We start from the raw sequence: 14,973 nt of genomic DNA, 5'->3' as shown, positions 1-14,973 counted from the left end.
AGAGTGTTCCTGCGTGGCTGTAACTTTCCTGCAGACAAAGAGGCTTTATTTCAGGGCTGCCTCATATCAGGTGGTTTATCTTGTCAGATTTGAATGGAAGAAGAATAGTTTTATGAAGACAATAGAAGGGGAAAGTTACTCGATGTGTGCAGAGATCTAGAAAAAACAATTTTGTCTGCAGAATGGTTTTAACTTCTGAGATTCTTTTGTATAAGGAAGATTGCTGTTTCAAGGCTAAATACAGTTCAGTAACTAATGCTTTGATACTTTCTTTGTGCCACCCTGCTTCCCATTTGCGGTGTTCTGGCAGCTTATATCATCTTTCAAGGTTCTCTGAAGTTTATTTTTTTTTCATCCACAAAATGCCTCTTTTAATAGCATTATTTTGGGGAAGGAATTGTGTTTCACAGATTATATGGGATGGATTACATTGTTTCAAAATCTTTGTGAAGCACAACTGAAAAAACAAAGCTTACAGTGAGAGCTCTAGCATGGATTTGTCCTTCAGTGCAGTGAGTTGCATCTTACCTTACTAGTAAGGCAAATAGAGGAGACTTCATAACTTTTATTTTTTATTTCTCAGTGGAACATTTCATTTGAGTGTGACAGAAGATGAATTCTCTCTGCAGCCATATCTCATCAAATAGCAAAGATTTTTTTGAAATGGCAGCAGGGGGGAAAGATTTCTCATTATGTAAGATCTTGATATTGAGGGTAATAGCGTCATACTCCCCAGAGTATTAAAAATACAAAGCCTTCAAAAAAACCGCCCTAAGATAAGTTTAATTAGATGTCTTTGATAATGATTTGTGAAAAACATTGCACATTCACCTGCATAATGTAAAGTTTGGACATTAATGTAAAAGTGAATACAGGGCATTTGTTTATTTACATAGGAAATTCTGGCAAAAGTGATAGAAGTCTCCATTTCTACAAGGGCGAGTGATAAGTAAGAGCAAAATCTGAAGGGTATCTAAAATTTTTGTTCTTCAAATGTGTTTCGTTCTTGTGACAGGAGTTGTGGTGGTCCTTTAAATGCCGAACTTTTGCCATGCAAAACTGCTTTCAAGTCACATAATGGGTTCTCCCAGTCTGCACCACAGATGTTGGTAGTGATACCATCACATCATCATGGATAGATGCAATCTGTGTGTCTTTTAATGAATGTCGAATGAATACCAGAAGTTTCTCCTGGGTTCAATTTTAGATTGGAGAATTGCAAAGAAACAGTTATTCAAGCTTTTAAAACAAGAGTAGCAGATAAAGGGAGAAAAGTTAGCAAAAAGACGGTGACATTGCATGAAGCCGGAAGGAAAGTTTTGGCTTTCTTAGATAAGAGAGGAATTAAATGATTCTTCAGCTGGACAAAATTTAGAGAAGGAGGAAAACAATACAACTTTGTTGTCTAATGGAATATGGAATATTTGCTAGGTTCCATGATTAAAAAAGTAGAAATTTATCTAGACAGATTAGTAAAAACCATAGGTATATAATTTCACATTTAAAAAGTTACTCCTTTTTGTTTGGCTTAAAAATGCCTGTGTATGTTTTAAATAAATTTTGACTTTTCCAGTACTCTAAATGTGAAACTTGCAATAATTTTGTACATTCTTAAAAAGGTCATGGTACACTCATGGGTTAAATCACTGAATGTAATAATTAAGTAATATGGCACAACTTAATGTAATGTGCAAATGGACTTTGCATTAACCTATTAGAGATTTGGGAGTGGCACTCTTGCTGCTTCACTAAGCATTTTTCAAGGGGAGGGTGGTCTTAGTGTTGGACTTTTTTTTCCCTGTTGTGGGTATATTCTATACTGATTTCATACTTAGCTTTTCCTCGACTTTTTTTTTTCCCCTTCTGTATTACTTTGGAGTACTTCTGCATCTGTATTTCTTAACTATTTATGCTATTAAACTCCATCCATTCTTTTGAGACATCTACAAACAAGATATGAATCTGCTTCTCTTGGAATCTGCTTTGATAATTAAATGCTTTTGCATATAAATTTATCTCATTTTAGTAATTTGGAATTTTTCTAAGTCTTTACAGAAAAATTTTGATTGCAATGCTGTAAACATTAGCATATGCACTGCAGTTTATACACAGCTCAGGTCTCTTAGTTCAGGATAATATTTTCCTTCTGCATGAATGTTTGGAGTGTCGGGGATTTATGTTTGTGAGAATATTCTTTGTAGCAGAATGAGGCGAAAAAGAAAACTAATTTTCCAACAAATATGTAAAAACTATATGATGTATTTAAGAAAAACAGCTCCTTTCCCATGTTTAATAGATGCGTTAATTTACTCTTTGTCTTGTTTAATGATCTTGTGGTATGGGAAATTAGTGGCTTTGCAGATTAAAAATGTATGAGTTAAAAATGCATTCATCATCTTAGTTATCACCTATTCCATTGACAGAAGGCACAGATGTGAAATTTATCTCAATTATTAGATTTATAATTATTATATCATTCTCAGATTGATAAATCCTGCTCTCTCTGGCAAGAAAGAGCAAGATTTAACATTAGTTGTGATTTCAAGCTACAGTTCATGCAACAGAAATAGGTTTAGCCATTGAATGGTGACTGTAAACTCGAGACTGTGTTTCACATTGTATTTATTTTTATATTTTGTAAAAGGCATATGGCAGAGAAATAAGCTGTAGCCAAAGAAGAATATTTTGTAAATGACTGTACAGGGAAATGCTGGTCGTCGCAGAGAACAGCAAACGTGCAAGCCTGAAAAGTATCCATGGTGCATTTTCTTTGGAAACTTCTGTTTTTGCCATTATCTGTTATGATCGTTGACTTCCTGGACATGCCTACAAAAACAACAATAGCTCTGATTTTTAATAGGAAACTGGGAAGTCAAGGAACTCAGTAGCAGAATCTCAAAATGCCCATATGTGCTACATGCTGTATTTCTGATGCTAATGTCTTCTTTTCTCTCTTTTTGCCCACAGCTGTAGAACAAGTAACAGGAAGAGTTTGATGGGCAGTAGCCAGTCTCCAGCTCTTCCTCGGCCTCATTCACCACTCTCAGCTCATACAGGTGATTTTATAACTATGCTACTACTGCTGTTACGAAATTCTTAGGATGTCTCTATAACTGAAGGAAAACACACTCTACTGTTCTTTTCACTGTTTGTAATAGCAAAAAGTTGCACGTCATTCCATCCAAATTTCTGTTTTCTGTTTAGATCCATAAATCCTGTGTTATGATCAGGAGCAGTCCAAAAAGATCATGTAGCTATTTTTTATTTCCCCACCTTGCATTCTGATAGATTTTCTCTCCCCCCGCCACCATTTCCCTTCCTGTAGCTTGCACCATGTAGGAAAGGTAGTAGAGTCCACATTACATTGTGTTCCTGGTACTTCTGCTCCCCAGGATTTTTAACGTTGGGTACTTTGCTGGTAGTTGCTGTGCTTCAGTTTACATGGCAATGAATTGATGATAATTTTGTTTGTCTTCTGTAGCACCTGAAACACTTAAAGCTTGAATGAATGCCCATAAAGAAATACTTTATTTATAATAATGGTCTTAATTTTTTAAAAGGAACATTTTTAGCATATCAAATCACATTTCCACAAAGGTTTGTTGTCTTTTTATTTTTGAGGGTGCATTGGCTTTAACTGCAGGCCAAAATGAAAGCCCCACACTAATCCTTGTGTGATCAATGACACTGAATGCTTTGAAGGACTGCTCTCAGGTTGATGTGAAACAAGATGAGATGCAGAGCTTCACATGAATTTTTGAAGTATATTAAGGCGTCTCCAGTTTTCTTGTGGAAGCCAGCATTGTTAGAGAAAATACGGTGGTGATTTTCACTCTCAGAAGCAGCTGTCACAACTAGGAATCCAGGCAACGTGAAAATCTGTGAAGAGTTCAAGGCAGCAGAGCATTTAAAACAAACAAAGGAAAACATGGTGCAGACTGTTTTGAAAGTGAAAAATTAAATCCTGGAATGCTGTTTCGGGTCTCCCAAATGCAGAAATTTCCATTTAGAAGAGGAGATTGTGGCCACCATAAAAACTGTCTGGTTGTGCTGTGCTGCCTTGAGGAAAGCAGTAACAATGCTTGCTCTAGTGTGTCTGCTGAGATAAGTGACTATACCACCTGATTGGAAATGGGAAGCTTGGACCAATGATGCCTAATAAACTCAGAAGTATGGACTGGCCAGCACATGTCACCTGGGATCTGGATATAGGTTGTGTATTTGATAAACGCTGGAAAGTTCCTGTCTGGCAGCGGACTCAGGCTTTCAGCCAGTTGCTTCATCTTTTGAATTGATTTCTCAAACAATAAAAGAGAAATAATATTGCTATATCACAACTACTGTCAAGTGGCTCTGAAATTTGAAAACCAATTCTGTAAGTAAAAAGACAGATCAAGTGTAAATGGTCCTTTTGCATCAACTCAGCAGTATGTACTGTGTATTCAAAAACGTAATACAGAAATTTGACAGCAATACAGTAGGTTCTCTTATTTGGATACTTCTGAAGGTAGGTGTGCTAGACACTTGAGCAGCACCAGTAAATATTATATATGTGATGAAAATTTGCATGTGCGTGGCCAGCTCTATTATTAGCTTGCTTCTGTGAATGGCTAAATATAGTAAATATTCACACAACCGTTGGCTCCTAGCTCATCTAGCTAGTGTGCCTAGACAAGTCTGTACATCAAATCCCTGTGAATGTCATCCTAAGCCACGCAAATAAAAAAAGATGCAAATTTCCTTAGTTAAAAATTTTCGTCTATGTATGCAGTAGGAGTTAAGTGTTTCAAGTGTTTGATGTCTATAAATCGATGGTAATGTCAGATTTAAGAGGCTGGATTTATATTGATACTGCTATTTCTGTGTTGTCAGAGCTGCCAGATGTAAACTGCACTTCCTGCTGCTCTCTGTGGTGGCCTGTACTGAAGGCCTGTTTCCTTGCAAAGTGTGGTAGAGGGTGTGTGTGCTGTACAGCTTGCTGGGTTTATTCTTCTTGCCCCTCCTTGGCTGAGAGGGATTACTCCAAGTCAGAGAGGCCTCCTTGACTCCACTGAGAGAACCTGGTATATCTCCTGTCCAGCTATATGTGATTGTAGGGTCTTTTCTGAATCTGAGATTCTCCTAGAAAAGTTCCTTAAATGGAAAGTTTTTACTTTACAGCCTGCTACTTTACAGCCAGATCATCTACCGGGAACATGTACCTCAAGCTATAAGTCTCTGAGAGACTGGAGATGATCCTCTAAAACCTTCATGTATTTCTTACTAATGTTTGGTGTTGGAGGAGGAAGCAACAGAAGAGGGAGAGACAAACAAAAGAGTTTCTAGCCCTTGAGGAGCATGTAGTAAGCTGAATGTGCAGCGAGGTGTCAGTGGTTGCATTTACTGAAAACAGGTTTATTCATCAGCCTGTTCTTGGCTGAAGTGTGGTAATAACATTTTTGACAAATATGTTCTTGTGAGATTATGCGGAATTTGGAGGACTTTGGAGAGCACCTGCTCTGAAGGAATTTTTCTTGCGTGCTTTCAGAGTTCAGTTTCATTCAAGCAATCTCCCCAGGTGAGTGTTGGCTCAGGAGCAGGCTGCGTGGATGCTAACTGCTGATGTAACTTTGTGAGACCATTGCACAATTTCTTGTTGCTGGGTTGTCAAAGGAAAATACTGGTTCTTGTATCTACCTTTTACAGGACTCAGTTTAACTGATGAGAAAGCTAGGAACTTCAGCCATTGAGGATTCTTCTAGGATAGGTGGTACTGGAAACATTTAGCTTCATCACATTGCACCTTTTGCTGGGTCACTCTTTCTTACTCAGTTCTGTGCAGCAATCCTCTTGAGTGTAGGAGAGAGGCTGCAACAAACCTACCAACTGTCCTGTCAACTTTCCTGGCTGCTTAATTCCCGTTCCACCTTCTCAACATCTGTAAACATGCATTGGGAATTATTCTCGGTCCTCTTTTCTCTTACTTCTATTGTGTCTGTTTTTGTTACTTTGCTTCCTGCTTTAGAAAAAGCTTAACTTGCTTCCTTGAGTTAAATCAAAAGCACCGGCGGAGATGTGTGGCCACTTTACAAGGTTCTAGTCCCTTCATCCTACCTTCCCATTCCTTGGGGTCCTCAAGGGCATCATTTAAAACACAGAATTTTCTTCTTCTGGAGCAAGGAGAGGTAGTGTTTTATAGGTCCTCTGTAGTAGGAAGAGGAGCTATTTTGAGCCTAGAGAGTCAGAACATTCATGTCAGCCAGCTGAGTCCTGGGTCAAGTAGAATTCTGTCTGGCAGTTCTCATTTAAATGTGATTAGAAACATGTATTTGCTTGGAAATATGCTTGGAAACCATGATGTGTACTTAATATCATTTTAGGACAGAAATTATGATACTCCATTATTTCTGTTCATATGCTGCAAGATTACATTTTACTGTCTTTTCATGTCTTGGAAATTTAACTGGGCTTGGTATGTCAGACTGGCATCAGATAGCCCTGCCGTGGCCTATCTTCTGACATAGTTTTAAGAACAATCACATTTGCTTTAAGGTGAGAAACTGGAAGGGAGATCTCTGAGGCTGCTTTCAAGGTCTGGACATACTCTGAAGTCACTTTCCTTTGATTGTGGAAAGGAAGTGCCCAGAGGTTTCTTGTTGGGCACTTCCCTGATTCCATGAAACAGGAAAATGGAAGACGTCATCTGCTATGATTTGAGTCATTCAGATGGAAAGATGGATAGATTATGCATGACCCTTATTGTTCAAGCTCTTTTAAAACCATTTTGGCTTCTTGTTTCATACCATCAATACTTTTTTCTGACAGATCTATTTTTCTTGGGGTACTGGATCCCACTATTGTACTCCCTACTCTCAGGAGCTCCATCCATCTCTGGGGAGAGTCTGCTGTTGCCTTTACTGAAAAGAGTTCCGTTAATCGCCGTTATTAAAGTGGACTAGATTCTTAGTGTTTGTACTAAGTTTGCATTCTTAGTTGCCAGCTGGAGTTAAAGCACAACAAAGGGATAAGGACCTGCAGTAACAACTAAGTACCATGCAGCTGCTCACCCACTCACAGCATCCTGCTACAGCAGACAGACAAATTAGAAAAACACTGAAAAGTAAAACTCCTGAGTTGAGACTAGAACAGTTTAATAATTGAAACAAAACAAATTAAAATATAATATTACTACTGAAGATAATAATAACAACAACAATAATTGTAATGAAAAGGAGAGTGCGTGTATAATGCCCAAGAAAAACAAGTGATCCGCAGTACAGTTGCTCACCACCTGACCAATGCCCAGCCCAACCCCCAGCAGCAGCCAGCCGCTCCTGACCACCTCCCTCCAGTTTACGTTCTGGCCATGATGTTCTGTGGTGTGGAACATCCCTGTGGCCTGTTCAGGTCAGCTCTCCTGGCCATGCTCCCTCCCAGTGTCTCGCGCACGTGTTCACTGACAGGGAATGGGACACTGAGAGGTCCTTGGCTTAGGGTGAGCACTGCTCAGCAACAACTAAAACATCAGTGTGCTACCAGCATTACTCTTGTGCTGAACCTAAAACACAGTACTGTACCAGTGACGACAAAAAAAATTCTTATCTCGGCCAAAATCAGTATGCTCTTTACTCTAGACTATTCGACTATAGTCGAATGGAATCAAAATTGTCACATTCTTGAAAATCCACCCAGGATCAACTTAGTTTATTTATCATCTTGATAGTTTTTAGTGTTACCCTCAGCTTTCTGTATAATCCTGATGAGATTGTTCGCATTGCTTGGGAATACATTGCCCCAGAGGTATCTGAAGCGAGTATTTTCATTCCTTGTAAGGACACCCTTGGATTCCCTAACAACCTTTTTTCCCTTTGACATTAATTCATTGCTTATCGAGAGCAAGCAAAATACGTAGTTAGTTACCTCTGTTGGCAAGTCTTACTTGAGATGGTTTTATTTGGACCACTAGTTTAAGCTACTTGGGTATTTTTCCCCTGTGACCTCCCATCTCTGAGGGCAAAAAAGTGCTATGAGTCCTCTGTGTCAAGTGTAGCAAAGTGAGTGAAGGTATATTCCAGAATCTCAAGGTGGAGCTCTCTTAGAGTGCACTGCATAAGCACTTCTGCCAGTGTCTGTGGCTTTGCTCAAGAGTATTTTCATCTTTGATATCTGCAGAGCAGTCATTTAGAGGTCTGGCTGCACCTTCGGAAACAATTTGCCATTACTTCAGATCTCCTGAAGAGCTCAGGTAGCTCCTGTTTAATATAAACTGGATTCAAGTTAGCCAAAACAGATCGGATGTGAATAGGATTTTTCTGTTTTAGAGGAAGAGCATCTTGGATGTAATCATACTTCTTCAAGGTGCATTTTATACCCATGTTCTTCCTTGTAGTCCCGTTTTTCTTCCAGATGCAGTCTGAACTGGCGGCACCAGCTATTCCTTAGTTTAGATAGACTTTCTTGAGGATGACCAGTGGCCCAGTTTTAGGGTAATAATAATTGTCCTATATGAGAAGGTCTAATACAGAGATGTCAGGGAAATTCCTCCCCTTCCCCCCAGTGTTCATTGTTTGCTCTGGAGGTAATAGAAGATGGTTCCTAGGGAGTTTGTTGTTAATCTTGACAGATGCAAGCTGATTTGGACAAACACTGAATACTTACGTGGAATTTTTTAACTGTAACCCTAACCATCCCAGTCATACTCAGATTCATGTCAGATAGGAGAGGCAGTGAGACAGCACCACACTGATGAAGTAAGTAGATTGAGCAGAGTACAAGTAGTGCAGGAGTAGCACTTGTCAGGGAAGGGGCAGATTTGCTTGTAAGCAACAGTGACCATAAAAGCTCCTGGGCTACAGTAAAGAGCTATTAGTGCAGTAAGTAGTCCAAGGCTTGGGAGCACACAGAGAGTTGTAAGGTCTTTGTGTGGAGAGGATAATAAAGGGGACAGGAAAAAGACAGTGTGTACAGCAGGTAATATATATCTGTGTTGTGTATGTTAATTGCTAATACAATATATGCAATTCCATTTTGCTCTATGCCCAACCTGTAGCTACTTGCAGAGGTAATTTGTGTCTGGAAAGTCAGACTTTAGTTTGCAGCTGAAGTCTCTTGCTATGCCTTATGCATACATGTAAAGATCACACAGTATCAGCTTTCACTACATAAAGTGTTTCTGTTTCTTGCAAAAATGGAAAACATGCCAGGTAATGTCTTTAGGCTCAAACCTTCATAATTATTAGCAGCTGTCTTAGGTTAGTTGTCTGGACATCCTTTACCTTTAGCATTTGGGCTGGAAGCTGGTGGAACCTGCTGAAAAGTACTTCTAATTTTTCCATGAGCTGTTGAATACATTGAGAATTGTGGGAAACTGAGTTGGAGCATTAACTTGGATGGTACCTGGTACCCATGTCATTAATGGGCTTTTCTAGCTGACTGTCTGATGCTGTGTAGGCAGGTCATCTGCACCACCCAGCCTGCAAAGTGAATGATTATAATCTCAGCAAGTCAGGGCATTCAGATGTCCCCACCTCAGCAGTCACAGGAGCTTGTTCATGTGGGTGATACTAACCCCTAATGATTAATAGTCACATGTGGTGCTTTTTAATTGTATCTGCTGAAAGAGCAAGATTTAGCTGTTAGGAGCAATGCTGTAAATTTTATTTGTCTGTATTTTAATAATATTCCATGTAGTGCTACTGAGATGCCTAGGACAAGAATTGTAAGTAGGAAATTGTTTAAGGGGATAAAGACAGGGCTTGTGCTAAAATGAGGAATATTATAAAGTGGGAGCGGAGGTTATCAGTAGAGTCCTCAGGTTTTGTTTTTGTGACCAAACCTTTTTATTCTTCTCATAAGTGACATTGGCATAAAATTTCTGTAGCTGATACAAATTTGGCAGACATCCAGTATGAAATAGCATTGGGGAACTGTGTTGAAATAAGTGAGTGATCTCAAGGACTGGAATAAAAAAGTATGAAATTATATTGCAATATGCAGCATTTTGTACTGGGAAGACCCGTAACAGAAATGTCGTATGATGAGCTGTGAACTCACCTATTATAAGGAGTTTAGGTAAGGATCTGACTGCATTTTCTGGATAAGATGATGTTTGCAAGGACCAGTCTAATGCATTTGAAAATGAAGTCTCAGATGATGTATAAAGGAAGTAATTTTCAATTTAATTTGGGAAGATTTCATGCCACTGTATAATGTCCTGGTTAGATTTCATCTGGAACACTGCATATGTTTATGGTCATAAATGTTCAGGTGGGATCACGTGGGGAGAAGGGCTGGTAGGATAGAATGTGGGAGATTTCTATAGAAGACTGAAAGATACTACTTGCTTTCCTTAGAAATAGAAGACTGGAAGATGGTATTGTCATCTAAACCAGTCAGAGCTGCCTTTTTTTTTTCCCCCTTCATAGAATAGGAAGTGAAACACATGCTGGCCATATATACTGGAACATGAGGGGTCTTAAAGAATTGTCTACCAGGTATGGCAGGGATGAACCTGACTTTTTCTATGGGATTAAATAAATCCATTTAAAATGTAAGGCCCCAAACAACTCGCTCAATGAGGTTTTTTAAAAGGGCGTAGGGTTTTTCATGTACCCCGAGTTGGACACATGGGAGAAATACCGACAAGATATTCTCAAGAGGTCAAAACAACAAAAAGAAACTTCACTGGCAACTTTAGAAAAATCAAAGAACTTGGGAAAAGATTTAGTGCAACATTCAGTCAGCATGAAACACTTCTCAAAGCGTTGACTTGGTCCATTCAACCTAGCAAACACTAAGCCTGTTTGATTTTAAGTTATTCAGAAATCCTAAGAAGAGGGAATTAGAAGAAGGAGAAAGAGGGAAAGACAGTAAAGATACAGAAGAGCCCATGCACAGTTACTAACTGCTGGGTTCCAGCAGTGTTCGGATAGAACTTCCCCGAGGAGGCAGGGTCTATGCAATGTGATGGCCTTGTGTTTGGCCTTAAATACCCCTGGCCTTCCTGGCCCTTTCCCCCAGGTGGGACTTCCGGTCATTTGGCCACTCAGCAGCTGGGTTAGGGGCTCCAGAGTTGGAGTGTGGGGCATTGCCTCTGCTGTGCCAATGACTGGCATCTCTGTTGGGCTGGGATACAGGCTCTAGGGGGCTGGGGGTGTTCAGGGCAGGGCACTGCCTCATCAGGGTCAGGCCTGACCTGCTCCTTTCCTCAGCACACATGCACCCCAAAATGCTTTGAGACATTTTGTCTTGTTTGATTTTTGTTTGGAAAGACATTAGTCTTTCCAGTCTCTCACAACTGGATTACATTATGCAATTGCCTAAATCAAAATTAAAGTTCAAGAAGGTTTTACCTCCACTTGTAATCCTTTTTCTAGGATTTTTTCAGGCTTGTGTAGAGCTTTCTTCATGGACACTGGTAGAGTACTGGCTGTTCATACTCTTCTCTTACTATGTCAGGACTTACTGCTTGCATCAGATAATTCTGTTTGAGAGATGTACTTTAGTTAGCAGCATTGAAGCGTAGTAATGAATAAAGCTGTTTGCACCATATATTTTAAGGGAAAGAAAGACTATGTTTCTAAATAAATGAGGCCCTTTAGTGTGTTTTTGTGGTGAAGTATGGAAATGCTAAAAGCTGGGGTTTAAAGCAGGGCTCTGAATTTCAGATTTTAAAAGAAAACAGAAAGGAAAATAATACAGTATATCAATTACTCTGACTACTGTCACATGTAGAATTACAAAAACAGTTTTGCTAGAACAAAACTTTTTATTTCATCTTGCTTTTGGGTGAAGTAGAATGGTTATGGATATTTCAAGTCATCTACTAGTTTTAGGACAGGCGAAGAAAATCTAAGTGGTATGTGACATGCAGATAGAAATAAAATCCCATAAAAATATAGCACTGCCAGTATTTAAATAGTGGTCGGAACATGTAGAGCTTTCTTGCAAATGGATTTAAGGATCATGCAGACATTCCTTGCCATAGCTGGGGAAAGTCAGTTGCTGATTTCAGGCATAGTTAATCCAGATTTTTAAATAGCCTGAGCTCCTCACATGAGTGAACCTCTTTGGAAAGCACCTGCAGAAGTACTCAAAATGATTCTACTGCCCAGCTGTACGTTTTGCTGACTGATGCTGTTTGTTACGGTAAGAAAGCCAGACCTGTAACTGCAGGTGGGTGATATCTTTTTGTGTGTTGTTCAGTTAACAGTATGGGCTCATTACCACATAAACTAACACAGAGGAACATAAGGACTCATGGTTATATTGTATTAATGTGGCTCTGATGTACCGTGGCACATTTTAAAAAACTTCAAACTTGATTTGTCTTTTGATCCATCAGGAATTTGGGATAACAATTATCATTAATCTAGTATTCCCTCAGTACTAACAGAAATTCATGGTATCTGAAACGCTTTAGTTTGTAAGTAGACAGCTATTAAAAATACATAAAAATATACAGTGACTGTAATATGCTTTTTTAAAAGATTTGAAACATCTTCCCTCTGTGGCAAAGACACAGGATTTCTTGAAGCTAACTTGCAAAACAATCACAGTTGAATTGATACAGTTTTCTTAACAATAGGTGCTTGCAAAGTGAGCAACCCTGTGTGTTGTCATGAAGCAGAGTATTGTTTTGGTATGTTGATTGCCTATTCATCGTGTCTCCCAGAGGACGCTGGAGTTAATTATCTAATGTCTGACCACCAGTCCAGTTTACTTTACCAGATCAGAAACACAGACAGTAATCTCAGTCACATAGAGATACTGTAGGACTAAAACATACAATACAAGCAATCCCAAAGAACAGCGGGCTTTGACTCATAAGCAAGCACTGTGCATATGGACAGAGTTAACTGGCACCGGGTTTTATTTGAAAGTCTCCCAGGTATTGACTTGCACATGGGTGGATGAATGCTGTGATGGATGGAGGTCGTATATAGGACTCTGCTTCCAACCTGTCTTGCTCCTCTAGACCTGCACACCTTAAACCTGTAATAGCTAGCACTTGCAGTTTCTCCAGTCATTAGGGGTTTGAATTTGCATTCTTTGTTTCCAGGTTTGTGTGAGTTCTTATGACTTCTAGATAAACCTTCAGGATTTAGTATCCAGGTATTATGTGTATGGCGTCACCAGTCTTGTTATTTTAAAAGCTGATTTGCTATTGAAAGTTATGCTTGCAAGTTGATTTTCCTAATAACAGGATCTGATGCTCTTCCTGAGTAAGACTTTGACTTCTTCAGGTTTTGTCTGTAAGGAAGTGCTCTTTGTTGATTCTAGCAACATAGTTTTGCAGCATTGTCTCCACAAATCCAAATCCACTGCAATAGCTATAAAATTGCTGCATTGTTGAATAATATTTTTTTCTTCTATATGAAATGTTTGCATATATTTTAATTCATGGACAGTAAGGCACGTCCTTGATTTGTGTTAGAAACATATTTATATCCATATATAACTTTAGCTAGCAAAGAAAAGGAATTGGTTTACAAAGTTCCATATTCTGATTTTTAAAACTGTTTCCTGTCAGAAGCTGTTTCTGTTTCACTATATTTAGCCTAATTATGTGCTCTTCTACCAGAGTTCAAGTTAGCTTCTTTGTCTTTTTTACTTATCTAAGTCCACAACATACTCCAAATTACAGCCGATTTTTTTCTAGTGCAGCAGTTAAAGTTTGTGACCATGTTTTATCTGCACAGTGTTACAATATGTATTTTTTTAGCTTATCTTTGTTAAGTAAGCTTTGGTAGCAGCAAAAGAAATCCAGTTAGCTGTTAAATTAAATGAACTGTTGCTGTCAGTAATTTGGTGTTTACAGTTGATGCAGGATAAGAATAAATTTTGTTGGTCTGCAAGTAAAGGTCGGAATCCGTGGCTTCAGATTTCTTCTGCTTCAGCCCCCTTCAGGGAATGAAAATCCTTGCCACCGTGGAATTATTGAGGCCCTCAGAAGTGTTTGAAGGGTAATGAAGAAGCTGGAGTCTTGAGGGGATGGAGAGAATGTAGGAAGGACATAATTCTGGCAAAAGAGATAAATGGACAAAAAAACGTTGGGAGTATTGGCCAGTGAGAGTGGAATCCATGTCTCTTGGGGCTCTGGGAAGAGCAGCTGCAAAGATGTGATTTAAACACAACTCAAAAAGCATCTTGCATCTGCTTCTAGACAGAAGAAGAGGGAGATAGTGAGGGGATGTGTGTTGATCTCTGTTTGGTACCTAATTGCTCGACAATTATGCTTTCTCATATGGAATTAATGCAGTCTATTATGGGCATCACTGTGATAAATGCAATGTTAATTAAAACATTTGAGTAGAAGTCAAGGCCACTTGAAGCCCTCTAAGGACTCAATCTATTGTGCTGGCTTTTTCACACACAGGTAGTAGTTTTCCCCTCAAACATTTTGCGTTGTTTCTAGCTGGCTACAGAAGAGCTATTTTCTTATCAGTTGCTTTTGTTGCAATCTCATTTATGTCCAAAAATAAAATGCTACAACAAACACATTATTTTTTTAATGTATTGCTGCTGTCATTTTAAAGAAAAGTTTAAGGAAAGATTGATGGTTAGATGTATGCCAGTGCTACTTTAAAGTTCATCCTTTTGGCTTTTTATGGGGGTTTGTTGGCATTTTTTTGGGAAGGTGGTGTTTGGTTTTTTTATTTGGGGTTTGGAATTTTTTTTTGTGTGCGTCTGGTTGTTTGGGGGTTTTTTTTTGTATTCTGTGGGTTTTTTGGTTTTTTTTATGGGTTATTTTTATTCCATCTTCAAATAAGGTTTCTGGTCCGCAGGAGGTCAGGAGTTCTAATAGGAAGAAGTAACAGACCCTAAAGTTAAAACCTGTTCACAAAGTGAAGTTAAGGGTAAAAAAACTCAGTCCAGTGTGTTTTGTCAGCTTGTTTGTTTTCGAGATAGAAAAAAATGAGCAATGAAAAAGAAAAATTGCAATAAAGCACCCATGGAAATGCTGTAGAGACTTTGTATAAGGGCTAAATATGT

General features: G+C 38.9%; 1 protein-coding gene across 9 annotated transcripts in view; it reads left to right on the top strand.

The window, feature by feature from the left end:
* The window catches only part of MAST4 (microtubule associated serine/threonine kinase family member 4), a 286,598-nt gene that overhangs the window by 205,127 nt on the left and 66,498 nt on the right, over positions 1-14,973 (top strand). For all 9 annotated transcript variants that reach the window (XM_039566713.1, XM_039566712.1, XM_039566711.1 and 6 more), the window contains one exon: positions 2,968-3,056. In XM_039566713.1, coding sequence (XP_039422647.1) covers positions 2,968-3,056 — 89 coding nt within the window. The remainder of the gene's footprint in view (positions 1-2,967; positions 3,057-14,973) is intronic.

This window comes from Corvus cornix, chromosome Z (assembly GCF_000738735.6).
Source record: "Corvus cornix cornix isolate S_Up_H32 chromosome Z, ASM73873v5, whole genome shotgun sequence".
Lineage (NCBI taxonomy): Eukaryota > Metazoa > Chordata > Aves > Passeriformes > Corvidae > Corvus > Corvus cornix.
This window is presented reverse-complemented; position numbering and strand designations above follow the sequence as displayed.